The 27,897-nt window shown below is 39.3% G+C and overlaps 1 protein-coding gene across 2 annotated transcripts in view; it reads left to right on the forward strand.

Moving 5' to 3' along the window:
* The window catches only part of OSBPL1A (oxysterol binding protein like 1A), a 213,259-nt gene that overhangs the window by 45,391 nt on the left and 139,971 nt on the right, over positions 1-27,897 (forward strand). For both annotated transcript variants that reach the window (XM_043889695.1, XM_043889696.1), the window contains exons 7-14: positions 2,084-2,169; positions 3,293-3,437; positions 13,580-13,641; positions 13,744-13,788; positions 14,641-14,714; positions 14,829-14,892; positions 20,676-20,774; positions 22,576-22,698. In XM_043889695.1, the coding sequence (XP_043745630.1) occupies positions 2,084-2,169; positions 3,293-3,437; positions 13,580-13,641; positions 13,744-13,788; positions 14,641-14,714; positions 14,829-14,892; positions 20,676-20,774; positions 22,576-22,698 (698 nt within the window). The remainder of the gene's footprint in view (positions 1-2,083; positions 2,170-3,292; positions 3,438-13,579; positions 13,642-13,743; positions 13,789-14,640; positions 14,715-14,828; positions 14,893-20,675; positions 20,775-22,575; positions 22,699-27,897) is intronic.

Below are 27,897 nucleotides of genomic sequence, written 5' to 3' on the forward strand. Positions count from 1 at the left end.
CCTGGGCGTGTATGTGAGTGTCTTGTCAGGATGGAGTTAGGCTTCATGATCTTTGTGGTCTTCCCTAACTCTGAATTCTGATTGAAAAGAGCTAGTTTATAGTCATATAACATTTAAAATTTAAAGGACAAATTATTTGGGGGGTAGAGTGTTGGCTTTAAAAACATTTCTTGAGGTATAAAATGTATAAAAGTACACATTAATAATGTATGGTTTGCTGTTTTCACAAGGGAACATATCCACATAAATGGCACCCACATCAAGGAGTAGAATATTACTGGTGCTCTAGAAACTTTAAGTCCCTTAAACTGGAGTACTTGTTTTATTGGCTAGACCAACAGTCTTTTTTTCAGTGTCCAGAATGAATATAGGACAGGAACATAAGCAGAGTTTTCAACTCCAGATCCTGTTTTCCTTCATTTATGAGCCAAGACAATCTAGAGAGAAATCATAGGGAAGCATAATGACCCTTCAAGTCTAGAATGATCATTATTAAGCATTGTTTGATTATTCAGAGACTATTTACTGGCTGAACATGCACTGTGTCTTACTGTCATAAGTGCCTAGGACGCACAGAAGAGTAAGAACAGGTACCTGACTTCAGGAATGACTGTGGGCATAAAGTGCAGCTCTGGGAAATACATGCAGTAACAGAGGTATGTAGGGAAGGCTAGGGACTGTTCTCAAAAGCTCACAGACCAGTGGCCATACAACCAGTGAGAGGAAAGGCTGAAGAGCGTGAATTCCAGCGAAAGAAGGCAGTACTGGGAGCCTGTGTGGAGGCTTGGCAGCCTTCCTCCAAGATGGAAAGGGAGGGGATGTGGGCGTAGAAATTAAAATGTGAGGATAGAAGTTGCTGGTGTACAGTGATGTTAGTTCTTTAGACGAAGCTACCGGCTCCAGCTATTCCGGTATTCAAGCTTTGTGTTTCCTGTAGTTGAAATGCAAGGGCATGCATAGTGTCCTGAACAACTGTTAGTGCATAGTAATTACTAACTATTAATAAATGTTCATTATTTCTCAGGAAGACCTGCGAAACTTTTATATTCCTCCCCTGCAGCCTTTGCACAGGACATTATACACATATTTTAAGGGGGATTATTGTTAACCTTTCTATGAAATTGCTTCTTTTCTGCAAGCCAAAACAGAGCTCAGATATAGTAGAAATGAGACCTTATTACATATTCCACTCTTTTAAATCAGATTGCTCTCATTCCCTGCAAGTATGAGCAGCACAGAGTAACGGTAAGAGCAGGTCCTCGGAAACCCACCTGCCCAAGTTCAAGTCCCAGCTCCTCCCTGTCCTGACTGTGACTTAGGTTAAGTTCCGTAGGTTAAGTTTCTGTATCAGTTTCTTCAACTATAAAATTGGGAAAATAGTAATGCTTCAAAGAGTAGCTACACAGATTTAGTGAGTTAATATTTTTTAAGTGTTTTGAAAGGTATTTGGCCTGTAGTAAATGCTATAGTATTTGTTAAGGACATAAAATATTCTTATAAAAATATGTACTTTATATATAAACCTAAATATATTTATATGGTTTGTATGTCTTAGTGGACATGAGTATGAGCAAACTCCAGGAGACAGTGAAGGACAGGGAAGCCTGGCTTGGTGCAGTCCATGAGATTGCAAAGACTCAGACGTGACTTAGCGACTAAACAACAACAACAACAATATCTTCTTATTAACACTATTTCTTATTATTACTTTTCACATTCTAAAGTTCTGGAAGGTATGAGCACCTCTCCCCACTTAATCTGCCTTTCTAAGGCACATAAATAATAATATTTCAGCATAAAAAAATAATTCATAATTATCTGTGATGGGTATTGTAGTGAGTAACATACTTAAAGACCTCTGAATTGAAAACATAAATTCATCAGAACGTGAGGGAAGTTCAGCTCTGTAATCTGAAGTCTAAGGCAGTGAGAATAATAATGAAGTGTCACAGCATTTGAACTACAATTCAAAACATTGTGACTTTTCTCACCGTGATCCCTTCATTCTTTATACATCTCTGTGATAAATTTGCTAATAGGATCCAGCCTAGAAGTAGAGTAACATGTACTTTTCCTTTTGCAGCTGTAGAAAGGACTCAACAAAGAAAGCTTGAAGAATTACTTTTAGCAGCAGCAAGAGAAGGCAGAACAGCAGAACTTACAGCTCTGGTAAAAAAAAAATAAATAAATGTGTTATTTCTTTATGCTGCGGGAAATTTTCTATCTAATGTTGCGTTCCTAATGTAGTCAAACTGTGGGGCCAAAATACTCGAGATCAAAGTAATAGAACAAAAATCTTTAAATATCTAAAAACAGTCTGGTGATACTTTAAGCAGGATTCATTTTACATGATAGTGTTTTTCTCTGATTTACTTCTACACTTTCTACTGAAAACCTAATGGTTAAGAATCCAGTTTTTCAAGGTAAACATTTAATGTAAGGATAGTTTTTTTTAATGATTAAGCCAATTTAAAATTGACATGTAATGTATAGAATCCTATAAAGGAATATCTTTCTCTAATTTTGATGAGTAATTACTTCTGAAAGGTATGCTGTACTTCCAGAAATTAACATACAGACAATGGACATTGTTTTTGAAATATTTATATTATGTTTGAACAGGCTGAAAACTTTACCTATTTTATTTTTTTCTCCTTAGGAGACCTACTTTTCAGTTTGCATTCCCTGAAAATAGTCTCATTAAACACAAAACTCTGAATGTGTTCTAAATTCAAGACTGAAGCATGGCAGTTTGCCTTAAAGTTATTTCAGCTTGTTTGAAAAGGCTTCTCTGGTTTCCAAGTATGGAGCCTAAAACGTTTTTTAAACTGTCTGAAATGGAGACTGTAAAGAATTGTTTTTAAAGAAGTCAACCGGGAACAACAAATTCAGTAGACCTTTAACATTTACACATTTAACATTTATGGTTTTAACTCTTCTGAAAGCCCTCTTTGGTAGACCAATTTGCAATTCTGTTGTCACGAGGGTGAATTGCAAGACTGGTAGGAGCGAGTGGATCTTCGTGGAATCCCAGCGCCCCAGCCTGTTGTGTGGTGTCTGCTGTCAGGGAAGTGTGGACCTGAGGCCCCATGGCAGCTTGAGGAGAGCATGGAGGGTGATGTGGCTTTACTGCTTTTCTGAGCAGGAAGCCACTGACAGTCGAGATGCTAAGGAGCCCAGCTGTGCCCAGGCTCAGGAGCGTGAGGGTCCACCTGAATTATCGGTTATGTGGTTTTACGGGAGAAAGTCTGTCTTCGGCATATAATTCACATTGCATTTCTTCAATTGTTAGCTCAACCGGCCGAATCCTCCTGATGTTAACTGTTCGGATCAGTTAGGCAACACACCCTTGCATTGTGCTGCTTACCGGGCTCATAAACAATGTGCATTAAAGCTTCTGAAAAATGGAGCAGACCCTAATCTGAAGAACAAGAATGGTAAGCATGTGGGTGAAAGCCATTGTTGGTCATTATGAAGTTATTAAAAAAAAAAAAAGTGTTTCGTTTTAGTATCCAGTCTGTGTTAAACTGTTTAATTTTGAAGTCAAGTCATTTATACAAAAGAAAAAATTTGTTGATTCACTTCTCAGTTAAGACCTAAATGTTTAATAATGCCTATTTCACCTGAGGCACTAAAGGTGACTTAAAATCTGATTCCTACCCTCAAGGGGAGGAAACGTACAGTTCAGTTGCTTAGTCGTGTCCGACTCTGCGACCCCATGAATCGCAGCACGCCAGGCCTCCCTGTCCATCACCAACTCCTGGAGCCTACCCAAATTCATGTCCATCGAGTCGGTGATGCCATCCAGCCATCTCATCCTCTGTCGTCCCTTTCTCCTCCTGCCCCCAATCCTTCCCAGCATCAGGGTCTTTTCCAATGAGTCAGCTCTTTGCATGAGGTGGCCAAAGTATTGGAGTTTCAGCTTCAGCATCAGTCCTTCCAATGAACACCCAGGACTGATCTCCTTTAGGATGGACTGGTTGGATCTCCTTGCAGTCCAAGGGACTCTCAAGAGTCTTCTCCAACACCACAGTTCAAAAGCATCAATTCTTCGGCACTCAGCTTTCTTCACAGTCCAACTCTCACATCCATACATGACTATTGGAAAAACCATAGCCTTGACTAGATGGACCTTTGTTGGCAAAGTAATGTCTCTGCTTTTTAATATGCTATCTAGGTTGGTCATAACTTTCCTTCCAAGGAGTAAGTGTCTTTTAATTTCCTGACTGCAGTCACCATCTGCAGTGATTTTGGAGCCCCCAAAAATAGGTTCTTGTTATTTGTGGTAGTTTTGTTCTATTAATACAATGTTTCTGGGACCTCTGAATTAGTGGATACTGAACCATTGCTCATAAGGGAAATACAGAGTGAGGCTCCTATGAACCTTTGGTCACAGCATTTCATCTACAGATCTCACGTAACCTTGTAATATGTGAGCCTCTGTGTAAAAGCACCTTATTTAATGTATATTATTGATGATTAACATTGCGCTCGCTACCAGGAACATCATAGCTCAAGCCTGAACTAAGATCTTGTAACATGTATTCTATCTGGGGGGCACGTCACAGGCTTCTTGAGCTTATGAGCACTAGACAGCACTTCATCGCTGTGCTTGGGGGCCAGTTTCAACAGTGAAATCACCAGAAACAAGAAGCGAGAAAGGTGAAAAATGCGGCCCTAGGTAGACTGTGACGAGGACTCTTGTTTACAGTCTGAGAGCTGAGACAAGAGGGCAGAGCATCAGCCTTTCCGCTTCAGGGAACTAATGCATTAGAAGACTCAAGTTTTTTTCTCTTTAAAAAAAAAAAAAAGTTTATTTAATCAGCCTTTGAAGACACCTGGTTTGCGTATGAAAAAAAGGCAGTAAAATGACAAATGTACAGGGTTCATGATGGGTAGAAACATGGAGAGGTGGGCAGAAGACTCAAATTTTTTTGTTAATCTGGATGTGTCTGTGAATAGCCAGAAAATTACCACGAGTATTGATTGGCAATTAAAGTAAATTTTAACAGTAGGCAAGTTTGTAAATGTGGAGTTCTCAAATAAGAAGGATAGACTTATACACCCAGGACAGTGTCAATGACAGAGTTGGGTAACCGTAGGAGAAGCTGCAGAGCGTGTCTTGGGTATTTAGTGGTGGGACAGCCCAGCAGGGCTGCTGCACATCCCCTTTTGTGGACCTGGAGGACTGGAATTTACAGTCCTGAGAAGGGGAAGACTGTAGGAGGGGCAGGTGAAGAGTTGCTAAGAATTAGGGGCTCGGTTTTTAAGACATTACAGTTTTGAAATATGATTATGTAATCCACATGATAGAGTTGGAAAAAGAACTTTGAGTCTAGAGGAGTGGGGTCTGGGTGGAGATACAAATTTGGGAATCATGTGTAAACGTTAGAATCTAGATGGATCAAAGAAATGAACATAAGAGTTAAAACCATAAAACCATAGAACAAAATGCAGGAGAAAATCTTAGTTATCTTGGGTTTTGCAAAGATTTCTTAAATATGACACAAGTATGAATGATAAAATATTGATAAATTGGACTTTGTCAAAATTAGAACATTTTCCTCTTCAATAGGCACTGTTATGAAAATGCAAGTTATTTTATGGAAGGAAATATTGGCAAAGCATATACAACAGTGAACCTCTATCTAGGATATATACAGAACCTTTATAACTCTTAAGAGGAAGATAACCCAATTCTAAAAACTTTCAGCCATTTCACCAAAGATACACAGATGGCAAAAATCACATTACTAAAAGATCCATATAGAGGTATAGAACTTAAAATTCATTTCCATGAAAAAAGTGCATTCACATAAATACAGGGACTATGTACCATGATGTTTATTTCAGCTCTATCTAAAATATTAAAAAGGTGGACATAAGCCTGATAGCTCAAATCAGCTGGGGTTTGCTTTAATACTTGCAGTAATACTAAAATCGATACAACAGGGGCTACTTATATCAATGTAGATAAATAAAACAATGAGCAAAGAAAGGAAGTTGTAGAATAATAGATATGCCATTATTTCAATATTAACATCATACTGAACAGGTAAAAGCACTTTATGGGGGACTTCCCTGGTGGTCTAGTGGCTAAGACTCTCTGTGATCCCATTGCAGGGGGCCCAGTTTCCATCCCTGGATGGGGAATTAGATCCTGCATGCCATAGCTAAGAGTCCACATGCTGCAGCTAAGACCCAATGCAACCAAATAAATAGACAAATAAAAAGAAAAAAAAATTTTTAAAAGCACTTTATGGGTACATTCCTATATAATAAAAGTGGAAATACATGCTTGAGAATGATGATACTACCAATTTGTGTCATCAAAAATATGAAAAAATAGTAAAGCTGGAAGTGGGAAAGAATCATCATGACTACCTTTGAAAGTTAGTAGCAGTTTACTGTGGAGAAGGCAATGGCAACCCACTCCAGTGTTCTTGCCTGGAAAATCCCATGGACGGAGGAGCCTGGTGGGCTGCAGTCCATGGGGTCGCAAAGAGTCAGACATGACTGAGTGACTTGCCTTTCACTTTTCACTTTCCTGCATTGGAGAAGGAAATGGCAACCCACTCCAGTGTTCTTGCCTGGAGAATCCCAGGGACGGTGGAGCCTGGTGGGCTGCCATCTGTGGAGTCGCACAGAGTCGGACATGACTGAAGCGACTTAGCAGCAGCAGTAGTTTACAGAATGATTGAAGGGTAAACTTCTAAAAGTAATGGAAGGTGGATACAGATATTTGGAAAGTTCAGCTTGCCCGTTAAAAGATGTTAATGTGTTCTTTATAAAAGTTAAGATGGTGCTTTCTGAGAAAGTATTTTTTCTTACCATAAGAGTAAGAAAATAAGTTTTTTAAACATTTTTTTATTTAAAAAAAAAAGTTTTTCTTATTCTACTGCCATAAGAGTAATAGTGTCCACATTTTAGGAAATTTTAAAAATAGAGAAAGAACATAAATTACTCCAATATAGCCTCTGGTATTTTGGCATATTATATACCATTCGAATTTATTCTCATACCTATTTTTGAGCATTTTTTAAAGTTGCAAGGCATGCTTCTTTTTTTGTGGCCAACATGAGGCAAATGAAGGCACTGAAAAAGTATAATCACTGCTACCCAAACATCCAAAGATTTAGGTTTTAGTTGCTGTTCTGTGGTAGACTAGATTTTTAAAATTTTCAATAATAGATACCAACTCGAGAGTGTAAGCAAAAGAAGGATCATATATTAATATAAGAATACAGAGGTATCTCTCTGTATTTCAGAAAAGGAAATGCTGTTCACCATCAGAGGGGATGGAATCAGGAAACAGGATGCTGTTAGGCCCCAAGAGGGCTGCCACTCACTGTATGTATGTGTCTCTCTTCACTGTGTGGTCCCTCATTTCTGTCTCTTAGCAGATGAGCTCTTTTGTTTTCCAACGTACGTGAGGGAAGATGGCTGCCCGGTAGCTACATTCAGCGGATCATTATCCGTTAACCTCGGTTTTAAGTGGGAGACAGTGTGATGGCGCCTTGTGTGAAGTGTCTGCCATGGGTCCAGTCAGCAGGAGCTGGGGTGGAGATACAAACATGGTGGCTAGGGTCTTCCCCTGGGGGTGTGGGAAGGGCAGAAGATGTCCAGAAGCACAGGCCGGCAAACACCTAAGAAAGTACCTTTTAAACTATTCTTTTTAAAGTATTCTTTTTAGTTTATGGCTTGTAAATAGAGTTGACATATTAAAGTCCTACTTATGTTATGCATCAATGGTTTTCCATATTGTTCTTGGAAGCATGGTTTTCATAGCTTGCCTTCTGCATAGTATTTTGTGTGGATATAATATAACGTGCTCCATGCCTCCAAACCTTCAGTGATAAGAACAATGATAATTTCTATATTTTTTACGACTAAATTTTCCAAGTCTTTTAAAACAAAGATGTTTTAAGTCAGACTTGTTGGTCCTCCTCTTTGAGTTCTTCTAAAACCACTAAGCTTAGGCAGTAGCTGGGGCATATCTGATTCTGTCCTCCGCTAGTGTATCTGTGGCACATTTATGCAACACATGAGGAGTCTCTGCTGTTGTGGTTACTGGTGACCCAAAAGTGAGCAAAATCTGACTGTCTCCATGCTCTTGGAGCTTGTGTTCTGGTGGGAGGAGACAGACAAAGTGAAAAATGTGTACAATGCCGGGCAGTGATGTGCGGAAAAATAAAACGGGCCAAATGGAAGAGAGGGTGAGTCAGTGGGCTGTTGTTTTGAGAAGCAGAGACGGAAGGGAAGGTCGCTCTGAAGTGACCTTGAGCAGAGAGCCGGACCAAGGACGGGAGGGAGCCTGGTGAGGGATTCGAGCAGAAGAGCAGTGAAAGCAGAGGAGAGGCCAGTGTGAACGCCCAGGGTAGGTGGGCACTTGGCACATTTGAGGAAGAGAGCCGCCTGGGTGCCTCGAGTGGGGCTCATCAGGGAGAGCGATAACCCCAGACCATAGCCAGAGGCTCGGCCCTGCTGGCCAGTGTGGACGGTTTTGAGCAGAAAAGGTGATGTGAGAATGTACTCAGGATGTGAGACCCTCAGCTTGCTAATCACTTAACCTCTGTACCCTTCATCAAGCATCCATTCCTCTTCCATTGTTCTGTTACCCCTTTCTCATCCACTTGAAGAACTGACTGTGTGTGTTTTCTGTACTCATGGCCTCATCTGTCACCTTCCTTCACCAGTGTTGCATTTTCAATATTTGTTTTTCTAAGGTTTTACTAGCTGGTAATGTTTCCCTGTACTATTCTTTGTTGAGGATTTTCCTTGACAGTCTTTCCTTGACTGTTTTTCCAAATGGCTTGAATTTTCTTAGGTTCTTAGTGAAAATGCTGCTGGCCCCTAATTGAGATTGCAGTCTTTGAGGCGTGTTGACATTTGTATTTGGTTTTCCCATTAAGGGCCAAGTCTGTATCATGCAAAAATTTAAAAAACAGGATCATTCCTTTTTTTTACTTTATTATGTTGTGGTTGATAAGAGGTGATGTGATTCTGAAACAGCTGGTTATGGTGCCCAACCAGGAAAGAAGGCTATTTCATTCAGTTCAAAAAACATTTTATTAAATTCTCATAGTGTGGTTGGTACTGTGGACATTGAATCCGGAAATGAGGGCTCTGTATGGAATTTCAACTGGTTGGCAGGAGTTCAGAATTTGTTTTTGGTGTTAGGACAGAATTGTGTGAAAGAAATCACATTGTTCTTCTCTCTACCTAAAGGAATAGTTTCTCAAGAGTGCACTATAGATAGAATAAAAATAACAAGTTGCCAGAGCTTTTCATAAGACATCCTTGTATGTGCTGGCTAGAAAACCTAATGTGATTATCAGTTGCTCAGTTAACATTTTAAAAAGTGTTTTCCCTACCAAGAAAGTAATCTGTGGCCAGTCTAACTTTTATCCATCAGCAGTCTGATAAATCTACCTCAAAAATAAATCTCAAACCCATGTACTTTTCTCCATATCTACTGATGTCTCCATTTTGCTACTAACTCTCTAGTTCAAGTCACCAGTATCTCTTTTTTAAAATCAATTTTTATTGTAGTGTGGTTGATCTGTAATGTTTTAGCTTCTGCTCTACAGCAAAGTGAATCAGATATACATACCCATATATCCACTCATTTTTAGATTCTTTTCTCATACAGGTCATTACAGAGTATTGAGTAGAGTTCCCTGTGATTTACAGCAGATGATTAGTTATCTATATATAGCAAAGTGATATGTCCATCCCAGTCCCCCAATTTATCCCTCCTTGCTTTCCCCCTTGGTGGCCATAAATTTGTTTTCAATAGCTGTGACTATTTCTGTTTTATAAGTTTATTTGTACTTTTTTTTTTAATAACATCATATGATTTTTGTCTTTCTTTGACTTCACTCAGTATGACAATCTCTAGGACCATCCATGTCACTGCAAATGGCATTATTTCATTCTTTATTTGTGGCTGAGTAGTATTCCATTGTATATATGTACCACGTCTTTATCCATTCCACTGTTGATGGACATTTAGGTTGCTTCCATGTCCTGGTTATTGTCAGTAGGGCTGCAGTGAACATTGGGGTGCATGTATCTTTTTCAGTTACAGGTTTTATCCAGATACATGCCCAGGAGTGGGATTGCCGCATCATATGGTAGGTCTGTTTTTAGGGTGTTTTTTTTTTTTTTTTTTTCTGTTTTTAGTTTTTAAAGGAACTTCTGTATTGTTCTCCATAGTGATTGCACAAACTTATATTCTCACCAACAGTGTAGGATGGTTTGTTTTTCTCTACATCCTCTCCATCATTTATTGTTTGTAGATTTTTGATGATAATGGCCATTCTGACCAGTGTGAGATGATATCTTATAGTTTTCATTTTCATTTCTCTGATTTTGAACATCTTTTCATGTGCCTCTTGGCCTGTGAGAAATGTCTATTTAGATCTTCCACCCATTTTTTGACTGGGCTTTTTTTTTTTTTTTAAATGTTGAGCTGCATGAGTTGTTTCTATGTGACCAGTATCTTTTACCTGGACCTTTGCTATTGCTTTGTAACTTGTATCCTTGCTTTTCTCTTGCCCACATTTACAAGCTTTTCCCACACAGCACTGTAGTGATTTTTTTTTTTTATTACAGAAATTATCAGAGCTTAAAAAATAGTATAATTGATGTACAAATTATCCTCTCTCAGGCATTATTAATAATCCACTCACCAGGTGTCATATTATTTTCTCTATAAATACTTAAATTCTTTTGTATAAGATATGGTCTCCTTTAAAAAAGGATCATGTGAAAGAAGAAAAAAAGAATCATGTGATAGTTACACAACTCTGTGAATATACTAAAAACCATTGAATTGTACACTGTAAATGAGTAAATTGCATGGTGTGTGAATTCCGTCAATAGAGCTATTAAAAAAATAGCCATGATGGCATTATCCTATTAATAATTTTATAATTTCTCAAAAAATCATCAAATAGCTAAAGTCCACATTTCCCTGAATATTCTTGAAAAGTTCTTTTAACACACTTTGACAGAGTTTGAAACATAAGTCAGATCATGTTATTCTTTTACCTAAAACCTTTCTGTGGCTTTCCATCATATTTAGGATAAAACCCAGAGTCCTTGTACTGGTTCACAAAGGTCTGACCTACCAACAAGCCCTTACAGGATGTGACTTCTCTTCCCCTCTGCCTCTCTTGCCCACCTAACTGTTCCTACCTCAGGGCCTTCGTATCAGTTGTTGTCTCTGCTTGCAGGGCCTTTCCCCTGTTTTCTCATGAGGCTGGACCCTTTCAGTTTAAACATCCTCCCTCAGAAAGACTTTCCCCGTCAGTCTTCTAGTCTCCAATCTGGAGTGGCATCTCAGTCATTCTTTTTCAGAACATTCACTTAAAAATGTTGGCATAGCCTGGGTGGTGGTTGTTTAGTTGCTGAGTTGTGTCTGACTCTTTGCCACCCGATGATGCGCAGCAGCACGCCAGGCTCCTCTAACCTTCACCATCTTCTGGAGCTTGCTCAAACTCATGCCTAGTGAGTCGGTGATGCCATCCAACCATCTCATCCTGTGTGGCCTCCTCCTCCTCCTGCCCTCAGTCTTTCCCAGCATCAGTCTTTCCAATGAGTTGGCTCTTCACATCAGGTGGCCAAAGTATTGGAGCTTTAGCATCAGTCCTTCCAATGAATATTCAGGATTGATTTCCTTTAGGATTGATTGGTTTGATCTCCTTGCTGTCCAAGGGACTCTCAAGAGTCTTCTCCAGCACCAGAGTTCAAAAGCATCAGCTCTTTGGCACTTAGCCTTCTTTATAGTCCAACTCTCACAGCCATACTTGACACCTGGAAAAACCATAGCTTTGAGTTTACAGACCTTTGTCAGCAAAGTGATGTCTCTGCTTTTTAGTATGCTGTCTGGGTTTGTCATAGCTTGGGTTATTATTTGCTGTATCCTATTTTATTAATTTGTCTGTCTTTCCCTTTTTCTATATCACACCCCCCCCCCCCAATTTTTTTTTCCGTTCTGTTCACTACTGAATCCCCAGTGCCTGAAATATTGTCACATAATAGACTCATTAGACAATTTTACAAAAAATTGTCCTACACATACCAGGTGATTGGTATTTATAAAAAGTTTATTTGATAGAATGTGTCACTTCCTGTGTAAATAGAGTTCCAGTCTGATAGGTTATTTCTTCAAAGACCTGGGTTTTTTTGTCTTTTTAATTGTAAATATCTTTTGTTTCTCTGGGCTTCCCTTGTGGCTCAGATGGTAAAGGATCTGCCTGCAATGCAGGAGACCTGGGTTCAGTCCCTCTTTGGGGATGATCCTCTGGAGACGGGAATAGCTACCCTCTACAGTATTCTTGCCTGGAGAATTCCATGCACAGAGCAGCCTGGTGAGTTACAGTCTGTGGGATCGCAAAGAGTTGGACTCGACTGAGCAGCTAACTTTCACTTTTGTTTCTCTAGGAACTGGAAACTCTTGAGGGTATGAGATGATTGTTTAGTTTGCATCCTTCACATAGTGTTCTGCTCACTTCAGAACTCGTTAAATAACTCACACACAAATTCTGTTTTTGTCATTTGGCCAAACACAGGGTGCTCGTGTGTGTAAGTTGAGAGTTACTGTGACACCTGATGGTTTCACTCTCTGTGGTCCCTTTTTCCTTCTGCCCTCAGTCATGGACCATCACAGACTTAGTCTGTGCGTTGTCTCTGCCGCCTGTTCTCCAGTGAGATAGCTTAAGAGCAGCTGTGATGAGCTGAATAATGCTCCCCCAGTGATGTGGTTAGTTGAGTATCTGGAGGTAGTGAGAGAATCCTGAATTCTCCAGGTGGGCCCAGTGTAATCATGAGGGTCCTTCCTTTTGGGGAGGAGGCAGGAGGATCAGAATTATTGATAGAGAAAAAATCTAAACAAGAGGTTGGAATGATGCACTTTGAAGATGGAGGGAGGGACCGTGAATCAAGGGGATGTAGGCAACCTCTGGAAAAGGCAAAGAAAGAGATGTTCCCCAAGAGTCTCCAGAGGATGGCAGCCCCTCCAGTAACTGGTTATTGGCCCAGTGAAACTGAGTGTGGATTCATGACCTCCCCACCTGTAAGGGAATCATTTGTATTGTTTTAATCCACGACATGCATGCTAAGTCACTTCAGTCCTGTCCGACTCTGTGCGACCCTATGGACTCTAGCCCACCAAGCTCCTCTGTCCATGAGATTTTCCAGGCAAGAATATTAGAGTGGGTTGCTGTGCCCTCCTCCAGGGGATCTTCCCACCCAGGGATCAAACTCATGCCTCTTACATCTCCTGCATTGCAGGGGTAATTTGTTACAACAACCTTAGGAAACTGACAGATTGACTTTTGGCAAGAAAGCCTGAATGATCACAGAACTTATCCAGAGTGTTCAGAGTTTAGTTTGATTTGCTGGCGTAATAGTTACTGAAAAAGAGCCTGTAAAGAATTGAGATGGCAACTTCAGGTAGGTGATTTGGGGCATAGTTGATGGAACAGGAAAGATTATTACGTGCTATCATAGCAGCATCCGTTTTATAGTAGAATTAAGCTCTTGATGGCTTTCTTCCTTGTATTTTACACAGATCAGAAGCCTCTTGATCTTGCCCAGGGTGCCGAAATGAAACATGTTCTTGTTGGTAATAAGGTGTGTGTTAATGGATTGCATTTATGTATGTAAAAAAAAATTTTGAGTTCTTGAAACACATAGATGTGCTTTTAACAAAAACATGTGTTTTTTTTTTAATAGATCGTACACAAAGCTTTGAAACGATATGAAGGTCCTCTCTGGAAGGTAGGTTGGAATGAGTTTTTAATTGTAACACTGGAAAAAAGATTTCTTAGGTGATCTCTTGTTAAAATTAGTTTTCATTAGTTTCTGAAGTATGTGATTTAGTAATTATTTGATCTTATAATGTAAACCATTATTATACTGCTGGACTTCATCAGGCATCCAGTGATTGTAGCAATTAACTGCCTCTTGTGTTGGTCTGGCACTTTTAGGTGGCTGAGTTTGTACAGAGCAGAGTGGAGGGATTTTTTTTCTTAAGCATAGGATTACACTTATCATTTTTGTTATGAACACTGATCTGTAGAAGACTCAGGAGGAATTTAATATTTAAATTGTCACAGAGCACACATGTAAAATCTTTCTGGTTATAAAAATTTCTTTGCATTTTAGAGTTCAGTGATTTTCTAGAATTAACTATTTTGGAGCACATAGTTTCTTTTGCATTTGAAAGTGCTCCTTCTATATATTTATGTACATGTCTGTCTGTAGTGTATAAAATTTAGGATAATTTTCTTTTTTTAGAAGCTCTTTCAGAACTTTGAGGAAATGGTCTTTGAAGCCCACCACTGATACATTTCCCTATAAATATTCTAGCACAGTATTGTCAGAACTATAAACTGTGTTCCTTGTTGATCTTACCAGTACGGCATTGCTTCTGTTCCTGTCACTCTGTAGGGTATGTTTTCATTTCTGCACTCAAGTTTCCAGTTAACTTTTGATCATTTTTGAGTGTGCAGTGGTACTGTCAAGATGAAAGGCTCAGATAGAACTATCATAACTTAATTACTTTTTATCAGTCAAATATTTGAATCTAGATGAATCAGCTTGGAAAAATCTTTGTTATTTTTCCCTTAGAGTTCAAGGTTTTTTGGCTGGAGGTTATTCTGGGTAGTGTTAGAACATGGAGTCCTCTCGTGGTATAGGAAGCAGTAAGTATTATGGTCATTAATACTTCTTGAGTTTCAGCATCTACATTTTGAGTGATTAAAACTTTTCACTAATTTCTTTTCCTTTTGCCTTGATGATTTATATTTATTTTGAAGGCCCGATGCAGTCCATAATACTTATCGCCAAGGATGCAAACACCTAACTCAAGCGGTGTGCACGGTAGGATGATGCGCGCATCTTTCGCTTAAACTGTGAACTCAGTCCTGCAAGTGATTGTGCTCAGTCATTGGAATGAGCCACTTTGTAAAATCTTGGGGGTGGAAAGCACGTGTGCAGTTTGGCCCTCCCTATTTGTGCCTTCTGCATCTGCTGATTCCCCCACCCGTGGATCGAAACCATACAGGAAAAAAAATAAATTCCAGAAAGTTCCAAAAAGCAAACTTGAATTTGCCATGTACCAGCAACTGTTTACATAGCATTTGCATTGTAATAGGTATTACAAATGAGGTGATTTAAAGCAAGCCAGAGTTGTGTGCAGATACTATGCCATTTTATGTAAGGGCCTTGTGCTTCCATAGATTTTGGTATATCTGTTGCCCACAGATACTGAGGGATGACTGCATATGTTTTTACTTGAGAACAAGTAAAGTTGTGGAATTCCATTTAAAAACTATAATCAGCTTTTTTAAAAAGTCTGTGTATTGTGGGATAAGAGAAGCATGATCCAAAAACATTTATACAGAACGTTTACCGTTTTGTATGTGTATGTATATATGTATGTGTATATATTCACACATGTGTATGCACGTAGATATCTATATATGTGCATGTATGTGTATCTTTGAACATGGGTACAGCTGGATAATGAAAATTTTTCTGGTGGTAAAATTTAAAGCCTGTATCAAAATCAGGATGTTTAGGTTCTCTATAATCCCATCTGGCTGTTTTACTTTTACCAGCCAGGAGAAAGAGTTTTTCCTCCATGGAGATTAGTCTAAGACTGGAGCCTGGACACGCTTGTTAGCTTGCTGCTTCAGTTTCTTTAGGGTTGTCGGCATGCCATAGCGGTGCACCCTTTTTTTAAAGCGTAGGACTCAGGACTTCCCTAGGTGGTCCAGTGGCTAAGACTCTGCACTTCCAGTACTTTTACTGCACAGGGTGTGGGTTTGATCCCTGGTCGGGTAACTAAGATCCCACATGCTGCACAGCCAAAAATAAACTGATAGCAACAGAAACCCCAGCACCCACCTTTCTGTGTGAACACTGCTGGGGGACCAGCAGCACACCCTAGAGGTGTCACAGGCTTGGTCCCCCGCCCCTGCAGTCCAGCCTCCTTACATACCTGGTCCCTTAGTGTCCTGCACCTCTTTCCCCCTTGCATTGGACCAGGGGGCCAGGGAAGTGCCGTCTAGTCTCAGCCATCTAATCTTCCCTTTTGTTGGTGCCTCCCAGCCGTTCTCATCTGTTCCAGCTTTTGATTAATTTACCGAACTCCAAGGTTTTTCCTCAGTTGGGTTCTTTCTCTTTCTTTTTTTGGTTGTTGTTATTTCTCATTCTTGCCTACCTTAAAACAAAAAATTACAGCAGTTGTTCCCCTGATCCTTTTAAAATTTCCTGATCTTTAATTTCTTTAGAATTGCTTAGATCCTGCTACGTTATGCCTCACCTTGTTTATAGTTTTGGCTTCTTCTATAAACATCTGTTTAAAGCCTGCATTTATAGGGCTTCCCTGGTAGCTCAGCTGATAAAGAATCCACCTGCAATGTGGGAGACCTGGGTTCAATCCCTGGATTGGAAAGATTCCCCTGGAGGAGGGCATGGCAGCCCACCCCAGTAGCAACCCACTGCCTGGAGAATGCCCATGGACAGAGGAGCCTGGCGGGCTACAGTCCACGGGGTTGCAGAGAGTGGGACATGACTGCGCGACTCAGCAGCAGCAGCAGTGTTAACTGTGTTCACTTTGTTGTCCAGCAGATCTCTAGAACTTCCTCATCTTGCAGAACTGAAACGTGATACACGTGTAATAGCACCTCTCTCTTTCCCATACCCCCACCCCCTGGCAACCACCATTCTACTTTGGTTCTATGCTTTGACTACTCTAGATGTCTCACCTGAGTGGAATTATACAGTACTTGTCAGATTTATTTCACTTAGCATAATGTCCTTAAGGTTCATCCATGTTATAGCATGTGACAGGATTTCTTTTCTTAAGGCTGAATAATATTCTACTGTTATGTATAGACCACGTTATCTTTATCTGTTCCTCTATTAATGGATGTTTGAATTGTTTCTACCTTTTGGCTGTTGTGAATAATGCAGCTATAAACATGAGTGTGAAAATGTCTCATCAAGGTCCTGCTTGCATTTCTTTGGGATGTAAACCTCGGTGTGGAATTGGTGGGGCATATGGTGATTCTGTTTTTAGTTTTTTAAGGAACTTGCGTATTGTTTTCCATAGCACCTGCACCATTTTACATTCACGTCAACAGTGCTCCACTTTCTCCACATCCTCACTGCAACACTCATTTCAGAGGGTTTCATTTATTTGTCATTCTAATAGGTATGAAATGGTATCTAACTATAGTTTGATTTTCAGTGCCTTGATTACTAGTGATATTGACTATCTTTTCATGTACTATTGACCACATGTATATTGTCTTTGGAGAAATGCCTGTTTAATTCTCTTGCCCATTTTTTAATCAGGTCTTTTGTTTCCTTGTTGGTGTTGAGTTGTAGTTTTTTGTATATTCCAGATATTATCTCCATATCAGGAACATTTTATTTTTTTAGATACTTATTTTTTTATTTAAATATTTGCAGTGTTTTCTACAATTTCATAGGTTGTCTTTTCACTCTGCTAATAATGTTCTTTGCATAGATGTTTTCATTTTTTATGTAGTCTAATTTATGTTTTTTTTCTTTTGTCACTTGGACTGTTGGTATCACATCCAGGAAACCCATTCCAAGTCCAGTGCCATGAAGCTTTCTTCCCATGTTTTCTTACAAGAGTTTTATAGTTTTAGCTCTGACATTGAGGCATCTGTTTCTCCTGAGGCATTTCTCCTTGGCTTGTAGGTGGCGGCCTTCTTGATCTGTCCTCACATGGCTTTTCCTCTGTGTGCAGGCATCCCTGGTTCCTCTTTCTCTCCTTGTAAGGACATCAGTCATACTGGACTAGGGTCCCACCCTTATGATCTCATTTTACCTTAATTACCCTTTATAAAACCTTATAAAAGCCCTATCTCCAAATGTTGTTTCACTGGGGATTAGGGCTTCAACATATAAAGCCCTTAATCTGGTTGAGTAAGTTCTTTTTCCTTTCCTAGCTAACTGAGAGTCCTCATTATGAAAATCTGTTGAACTTTATTAAATGCTTTTCCCATATCTTCAAAATGCTCATATAGTTTTACTCATTTTGTTAATATGATTGTATTGATAGACTTTAGGGTGTTAAAATCAATCTTACACTGCTGGGACAAATCTCAGGAGGTTGTGATATATTACCATTTTAATATATTGTTCATAAATACTTTGTTAAGAATTTTTGCTTTTTTGTTCATGATGGATATTTGTTTATATTTCTCCTGTGGTGTTTGTATTTCTCCTGTGGTATTATCTGGTCTCACATAACTAACTAGAAAATGTTCCTTTTCAGTTTTCCAGAAGAGTTTGTATAGGATTAGGTTACTGCTTCCTTAAATACTCGCTAGAATTTGCCTGTGCAGTCACATGGGCCAGGATGCTTGTGTGTGTGTATGGGGGAGAGGATTGTCGTTACAAATTTCACTTGTTCAGTTGCTATAGGGCTAAACATGAATATATGCTATAGGGCTATTTCTTCTGGGTTGGTGTTTGTAATTTTTGCCTTTCAAGGAATTTGTCCATTTTCTTTTGGCTATAAAACTTAGGGTAATATTATTCCCTTGTGTTTTTAATGTCTGTGTGATAGATAATGTTGTACAATCTTTCGCTTTTTATATTGGTAATTTATGTCTTCTCTTTTTTTCAAAGATCAATTTGCCTAGCGCTTTGTCACTTTTATTTTCCAAGTGATTGATTTCATTGAAATTTTTCTTATGATTTCATTCTCTTGATTTCATTGAAATTTTTCTCATGCTTTTGCTATTTCTTTGATTTTCGTTCATTTTAAAGAATTTCTCTGTGTTTTGGGCTTAATTTGCTCTATTTTATAGTTTCTTAAGATTGAAGCTTAGATTATTCAAATTACCATACAATTCAAAATATATTCTAATTCCTGTTGTGATTTCTTCTTTGAACCAATGGATGATTGGGAGTGTGTTGTTAAATTTCCAAATAATTGGAGTTTTCATGACTGTGTTTTTGATTTATAGTTTCATTTTGGTCATTGCACATATTCTGTATGATTTCCATCTTGTCAAATTTATTGAGACTTGCTTGATGACTACATATGGATTATTGTGGAGAATGCAGTAGAGAATAACCTGTATTTTGCTCTTGTTGGCATGCCTATAAACATTCAGTCATGATGGTTGATAGTGTTGTTTAGATCTTTTGTGTCTTGCTGACTTTTTTTTCATTGTGTCAATTGCTGAGAGAATGGTGTTTAAGCTCCAGATATATTTGTAGCATTATTTATTTCTGTTATTGATAACACACATATTTATGATTGTTGTCTTCCTGATTAATTGACCCTTTTATCATTATGTGGTGGCCATCTTTATCTCCTGTAATAATGCATTTTGTTTTGAAATCTATTCTGTTTGATATTAATATAACATTTCAGCCCTTTTTATGGTTACTGTTTGCATAATATCTCTTTTTGTATCTACTTTCAACCTACCTATATATTTATTTTCTGTCTCTTGTAGATAGTGTATTTTTGGGTCCCTGTTAAACATTCTGACATTTTTTGCCTTTTAATTAAAGATTTCTTTTGAGCTTGTGGTACACTTTTTTGGATTGTATCACTAATGTTAAGTTCTAGAGATCCTGGATCCTATTACTTTTCTCCATTGAAGGTTATTTCCATTGTTTCAGGTCATTTTCGTGGCTAGGTTTGGATTGTAAACTCTGTTTCTCATACAGCAGCTCTGGTCTGCATTCAGCTAGGGTGGTATCCAGTGACTGCTTGGAATCTATTTTCTGCGCATCAGTAAGAGATGTTAGCAGAGTTGGGGAATCCCGTCTCTCTCTTTCCTTTGGGGGACTCCCCTACTGTCTCTAGTATTTATGGCTGCCCAGCTTTGCTTTTTTAATTTCCAAAGACAGACTGTTATCCAAGTACACCCCGCTGCTGTTTTGTGTCCCCCCGGGACTGTGCTACTTCAGGTGAACTGCCTTGGGGATCGGAAGTATCAGTCACTCCAAGTCTTTGCTACTGTCTGAACTGTAGCCCACCAGACTCCTCTGTCCATGGGACTCTCCAGGCCAGAATACTGGAGTGGGTTGTCATTCCCTTCTCCAGAGTATCTTCCCAACCCAGGGATCGAACCTGGGTCTCCTGCATTGCAGGTGATTCTTTACCATCTGAGCCACTTGGGAAGCTGAACTTGGTTGCAAGGTGACGTGCTCTCCCATCGAGTTGGCCAGCCCTTGTTCAGACTCCAGCTCTTCCTTTTCTACTCCTCATGCTTTTACACGCAGTTCATTTTCTATACTCACATCAAACAAAAGGTTCAGGAGAGTGGCATGAATTAGAAACTGGAGCTCTGCTATTTAAAGGACTTTATAGCCCAAGTGCATGCTATGTTAAATATGTAATAGGATAAGGGAAAAGCTATATACCTAGTGTATATTATTAGTATTTACTTTGAGTAATGGAGCATATGAAAGCCAGACTTGGTGTAGATAAGCTACAGTGCATTTGATACTCCCAACATTATCACTTCTTTCTCAGTATTTTGAATGTTTTCTTGGGTATTATTGTCATGTTAATAGTGTTGATTTTATGTGTAGATCATTTAAGGGTTCTGTTTTATGGGCATGAATGGTATTGTCTTACTGACTTCTTTATATCCAAGGTAAAATCCACTGATAGCTGCCTCTTCTTTATTAAATGCTTCGATGACACTGTTCATAGCTTCAGGGTTCCCAAGAACAGCCTTCAGCAGACAAGAGAGGTAATTTTATGGATTTATTTGTCTTTCGTAAAGCAACATTTAAGGACATAAAGAATATCAAAAAGGCTCAATATTAACATCTGCCATCTTGTTGATTATGCCTTTTTAATGGGAGTGATGATACAAAACTTTTGAAATTTGGCTTATGAATTAATTCCTTATCAACATATACCTGCAGGTATTTTCTCTTTTTTTTAAGATTTTGCTTCTGTGAAAGTAAGGGGCCCTTGGTGGTTTTAGAAAAAAGCCTAAATGATTATTCAGTCTGCCCCTGAATTTATAGGTGAGGAAACTGAAGACGGTGAGGTTGAAGTGCCCTCTTACGGTCATGCAGCTGGCAAGTGACAGAGCCTGGCTCCAGCCCAGGAGTTCTGATTTATTGCACTGTAGACTCAGCCTCTCTCCGTGGTAATTTGAATGATAGCGGCAAGCAAGAAAATTGGGATTGATGTGACAAAAATTCATTGTGTAGTTATTTAATGGAGACTCCATATTCCTTTAGATCAAGGCAGTATTGTAAACTTACCTTGTTTTTTATAAATTGTGTAAGGAATTAAAAGGATCTGTTTTCCAGGGGCTTCCCTAAGTAGCGGGCTTCCCTGACAGCTCAGTTGGTAAAGAATCTGCCTGCAATGCAGGAGACCCTGGTTTGATTCCTGGGCTGGGAAGATCTGCTGGAGAAGGGATAGGCTGTCCACTCCAATATTGTTGGGCTTCCCTTATGGCTGAGCTGGTAAAGAATCCGCCTGCAATGTGGGAGGCCTGGGTTCAATCCCTGGGTTGGGAAGATCTCCTGGAGAAGGGAACAGCTACCCACTCCAGTATTCTGGCCTGGAGAATTCCATGGACTGTATAGTCCATGGGGTTGCAAAGAGTCAGACATGACTGAGCAACTTTCACTTTTCCCTAAGTAGTGTAGTGTATAAGAATCTGCTTACCAATGCACGGGACATGGGTTCGATCCCTGGTCTGGGAGGATCCTATGTAACACCTACTGAGCCCTAGAGCCTGTGCTCTGCAACAAGAGAAGCCACCACAATGAGAAGCCCTCCCACAGCTGGAGAGTAGCCCCCATGCTCTGCTGCTAGAGAAAAAGCCTATGCAGCCAAAAATAAATATATAAAATAAAAATTTTTTAAAAATGTGTTTTCCAGAATGATTACTTTTGCCTTGCAGAGAACACTAAACAATCCAAACCGTATATGCTATAACGTTTCCTAAAAGGGTAAGATTTCATCCTGAGAAATGAGATAGAAGTTAGGTATTTTTAGGGCAAACATTCCATCATTTTGTAAATCACTGATTTTTTAAAAAACAGTACAAGTTAAAACAGGGCAATTTTTGGCTCTCTTAAAATGATCAGAGTTTCTTGTGCCTATGGCAGCTTAGTAAATTGTTGCTAGATGTATTATTATGCAATAACTTATTCAACAGAGTTGCGAACCTATAATTCTTAAGTGAGAAATTCTCCACCCGTTGTTTTGTTTTTGTAGTGTGTTTCAGTATTAATATGAATGAATACGCAAACTTACAGATGATGTTTTTTAAAGGACTGGGAAAATTTTTATCCAGACACGTCATGAACAAGAGACCTGCATCATTACTTTTTTTTTTCTTTTCATTGTTACTTTGTTGTTGGGTGTATTTTGCTTTGTTTTCTTTCTTTTCTTTTTTTTTTTTTTTTTGAAGCCATGATACTTTTTTTCCTCCATGTAAATTTTATGCTTTTCAGGTTGTTGTCATAATATGTGTTTCTAGTTAAAAGTGTATTTCACTTATTTAAATCATTGGATTATCTCAGGACTGGCTGGAAGCAATAGAAGAGCATTCTGCTTACAGCACGCACTACTGTTCCCAAGACCAGATGACTGATGATGAAGAGGATGATGCAGTTTCTGCTGTAGACTTGAAGGAATCCTTAGAGGTAGGGTAGAAAATGTAACTTGACCTGTACAGCTAACTATCACTCAGGTTTTACTAAGAATGTTTTTCTTAATATGAGGTTTTAAAATTAAGATTTCTGTCCACAATGCAAATAGTATTACTCTTTTAGTAATATTCTTCTGCTACTTATACTGTCTCTCTTATGGTAATAACTATCAAATATCTGTAAATAGGCTATAATGATAGGCATGTGCCTACGTATATCTTTTTTGGTTAAAATGTTTATGCTGTGATCAGATTGTCATTCTCTTTGAAAGCTGCCGCCAGGAGGGGAGGCATGCACTGCTTGCCTTACTGCCCTTTATGACTTCACTGTATATTTCAGAGTTTAAATAATGCAACCATAGTGATACCTTCCCTGGTCTGTAGTTTCATTTAAAAGCACGTGTAATCTCTAACTTCCTTGATTAGAGGTAAGGTTAAAGCATCAGTGATGAATGGAGAGGCCCTCATCTGAAGTGACATCAATGCCTCATCCATAGAGACATACCAACATAAGTAATTGAAATGAAATAGGTACCTTTTTTCTTGGCATCAGTTTTGTGGCGATACCTTTTAAATGAATGGGTTTGGAAGAATTAGAACTATAAAAGGATAATGTGTTTTGATTTAAATAATTATATCAGAACATGTGAATTTGCCTACTAAATTTAATCTTTTTTAAATGAAATGAATTTATTGCAGAATTTGAATGTTTCTACATCAACAACTTTAGTGAATTTAAGTTTACTAATTTCTAAGGAGTTTTATTGACTTAAAGATCTATCAACTTAAAATAAGAGATTCAGATATTTTGAATCCCTAATCTTACTATGGAATATGAAAAAATTTGAGCCCTTCCATGTTTGTTGAAGACATTCCCTAGAAGTTGACTGCTACCTTACCAGCACCCCTTCTCTTTTAAAGCTGAATATGTAACATGACAACCATAAACATAATTTTCAGATTGGTGAACTTTGCAAAAGTAACATGTAGCAGAATGTCTAAATAACATTAAAACTGTTCAAATAAATAAAGAAGGTTTAAATATCTATACTCAAAGTCATGTTAGACAAGTAAAAAATAAAACTGTGCTAAATATTTTAACTTTTAATCAGTGTTCCTTAAATGAAAAGAACCCCTTCCCTATTTATGTACCCTCAACAAAAGGGTAAATAATAAAACCTGGAAGAGCTTACAAGGCACGACAACTTCTTTCCCAGGATTATGGTAATTTTAAGACCTTTTTAATGGAAGCTACAGGTAACATATAAGCATACTAAGTTGCATATCATTAAAAATAACTTTCTTGAAGAAATGTTTCTTCTTTAGCTTCCTTTTCAAATTTTAGAGTTATCAAGCACAACTTTACCTTTTATTTCTTAGTTGAATATTGTGTTCTTATGTTAACTTTAAAGTCATGAGGTTTTTGCCTTTTAGATTTTATAGCACCTGAAGTCAATGAGAGTTTGAGCCAGTGTTAAGTACTTGAGGTTTTGCAGGTTTACACTTACCTCTTTCTAGCAGAAGTGGAATGCTAATTCTGGGAATCTTCACTCTTTCTCAGTTTCTGGAGGTTGGTCAGAAAAGGTAAAATCTGACATGAGCCTGAATTACAGCTTGTGGTAGACCTGCTCCAGAACACCCTCAGTCCTTGGACTCTTAGGTTGCAGAGAAATACTGGGACCAATTCGTGAAATAGATCTATTCTAGATGTCTATAGACTTTCTAAAGGAAATGAGGAACTCTCGGACTGGAATGTTCTGAAACTACCTGAATTAACATATAATTAACCTCATTCCCTCAACATGCTTTTGAACAAGTAAGTAGACTTACAAGAAATTGGGGAATTAGGGGAGTGTCCACAGAGTGACTATGTCACAGGATGCTCTTGGTCCCATTATACCTCTTCAATGAGGGGTCTTCAGAAACTTAAAACATTTTGTCTTAGCCCTCAGTCTGTCACTGTCTTGAGGTTTGGCCTACAGGGAGAAAAGTGTAAGACAAATCATAAAAATATTGTATTGGCCTTACAGTCGTTGCCTTCATGGCAACTTGAAAATAGTTCAGAAATAAAAACTGGGAGAGATTTTCAAGCAGGTGTTGGTATAGAACTTTACTGTCTAATATGATTGCTACTAGAAACATGTGACTATTTACATTTAAATGAATTAAATGAAAAATCCAGTAACTTTTTTTAAATTTAATTTTCGGAGCTGTGCTGGGTCTTCATTGCTCTAGTTGTAGCAAGCAGGAGCTACTATCCAGTTGCAGTGCGCCAGCTTCTCGTTGTGGTGGCTTCTCTCATTGCAGAGCACAGGCTCTAGGGCTCATGGGCTTCAGTAGTTGCAGTTCCTGGTCTTTAAAGCACAAGCTGAACAGTAGTGGCACATGGGCTTAGTTGCTCTGTGACATGTGGGATCTTACCTTGACCTGGAATCTAACCTGTGTCTCCTGCATTGGCAGGTGGATTCTTTACCACTGAGCCACCAGGGAAGACCTAGTTCCTTATTTTAATTAGCCACATTTCAAGTGTTCAGCATTTTGGACTCTTTTGTTGACTATGAGGGATACTCCATTTCTTCTAAGGGCTTCTTGCCCGCATTAGTAGACATAGTGGTCATCTGAGTTAAAATTCACCCATTCCAGTTAATTTTAGTTCACTGATTCTTAAAATGTTGCTGTTCATTCTTGCCATCTCCTATTTGACCACTTCCAATTTACCTTGATTCATGGACCTAACATTCCAGGTTCCTATGCGATATTGTTCTTTACAGCATCAAACTTGACTTCCATCACCAGTCACATCCACAACTGGGTGTTGTTTTTACTTTGGCTCTGTCTCTTCATTCTTCCTGGAGTTATTTTCCCACTGTTTTCCAGTAGCATATTGGGCACCTACCGAACATCTTTGAGTGTCCTGTCTTTTTGCCTTTTCATACTGTTCATGGGGTTCTCAAGGCAAGAATACTGAAGTGGTTTGCCATTCCCTTTTCCAGTGGACCACATTTTGTCAGAACTCTCCACCATCACCAGTCCGTCTTGGGGGGCCCTACATGGCATGGCTCATAGTGTCATTGAGTTAGACAGCGCTGTGGTCCATGTGATCAGTTTGCTTAGTTTTCTGTGATTGTGGTTTTCATTTTGTCTGGCCTCTGATGGAGAAAGATAAGAGGCTTATGGAAGCTCCCTGATGGGAGAGACTGACTGAGGGGGAAACTGGGTCTTGTTTTGGTGGGTGGGGCCATGCTCCATAAATCTTTAATCTAATTTTCTGTTGATGGGCGGGGCTGTGTTCCCTCCCTGTTTCACTTGAGGCCAAACTGTGGTGGAGGTAATGAAGATAACGGTGACCTCCTTCAAAATGTCCCAAGCATGCACTGCTGCACCGAGTGCCCCAACCCTGCAGCAGGCCACCGCCGACCCACACCTCCGCTGGAGACTCCTGGACACTCACGGGCAAGCCTGGGTCAATTTCTTGTGGGGTCATTGCTCCTTTCTCCTGGGTCCTGGTGCACACAAGGTTTTGTTTGTGCCCTCCAGGAGTCTGTTTCCCCAGTCCTGCATAAGTTCTGGTGGCTCTGTGGTGGGGTTAGTAGCGACCTCCTCTAAGAGGGCTTATGTCATACCCAGGTCTGCTGCACCCAGAGCCCCTGCCCCTGCTGCAGGCCGTTGCTGACCTGTACCCCCGCTGGAGACACTCTAACACTCAAAGGCAGTTCTGGCTCAGTCTCTGTGGGGTCTCCTGATGCGTACAAGGTTTTGTTTGAGCCCTCTGAGCATTTCTGGCAGGTATGGGGTTTGATTCTAACAGTTGTTCAGCAGTGAGTTGTAATTTTGGAGTTCTCACAAGAGAAGATGAGCACATGTCCTTCTCTCCGCCATCTTGCAAGCTAAAGGTGGTACTTGGATGTAATCTCAAAAACGACAGAATGGTGTCTGTTCGTTTCCAAGGCAAACCATTCAGTGTCAGTAATCCAAGTCTGTGCCCTGACCAGTAATGCTGAAGAAGCTGAAGTTGAATGGTTCTATGAAGACCTACAAGACCTTCTAGAACTAACACCCCAAAAAGATGTCCTTTTCATTATAGGGGACAGGAATGCAAAAGTAGGAAGTCAAGAAACACCTGGAGTAACCGGCAAATTTGGCCTTGGAGTACAGAATGAAGCAGGGCAAAGGGTAATACAGTTTTGCCAAGGGAACACACTCGTCATAGCAAACACCCTCTTCCAACAACACAAGAGAATACTCTACACATGGACATCACCAGATGGTCAACACCAAAATCAGATTGATTATTTTCTTTGCAGCCAAAGGTGGAGAAACTCTATACAGTCAGCAAAAACAAGACTGGGAGCTAACTGTGGCTCAGATCATGAACTCCTTATTGCCAAATTCAGACTTAAATTGAAGAAAGTAGGGAAAACCACTAGACCATTCAGGTATGATCTAAATTAAATCCCTTATGATTATACGGTGGAAGTGAGAAATAGATTCAAGGGGTTAGATCTGATAGAGTGTCTGAAGAACTATGGACGGAGGATCCTGACATTGTGCAGGAGGCAGGGATCAAGACCATCCCCAAGAAAAAGATACACAGAAAGGCAAAATGGTTGTCCTAGGAGGCCTTACAAATAGCTGAGAAAAGAGAAGCAAAAGGCAAAGGAGGAGAAGAAAGATATACCCATTTGAAGGCAGAGTTCCAAAGAGTAGCAAGGAGAGATAAGAAAGCCTTCCTCAGTGATCAATGCAAAGAAATAGAGGAAAACAATAGAATGGGAAGGACTAGAGATCTCTTCAGGAAAATTAGAGATATCAAGGGAACATTTCATGCAGAGATGGGCACAATAAAGGACAGAAATGGTATGGACGTAACAGAAGCAGAAGATAATAATAAGTGATGACAAGAATACACAGTAGAACTGTACAAAAAAGATCTTTTTGACCGAGATAACCACAATGATGTGATCACTCGCCTAGAGCCAGACATCCTGGAATGCGAAGTCAAGTGGGCCTTAGGAAGCATAACTATGAACAAAGCTAGTGGAGGTGATGGAATTTCAGCTGAACTATTTCAAATGCTAAAAGATGATGCTGTGAAAGTGCTGCACTCAATATGCCAGCAAATTTGGAAAACTCAGCAGTGGCCACAGGACAGGAAAAGGTCAGTTTTCATTCTAATCCCAAAGAAGTGAAAGTG

The sequence above is a fragment of the Cervus elaphus genome, chromosome 27, assembly GCF_910594005.1.
Source record: "Cervus elaphus chromosome 27, mCerEla1.1, whole genome shotgun sequence".
Taxonomy (NCBI): Eukaryota; Metazoa; Chordata; class Mammalia; order Artiodactyla; family Cervidae; genus Cervus; species Cervus elaphus.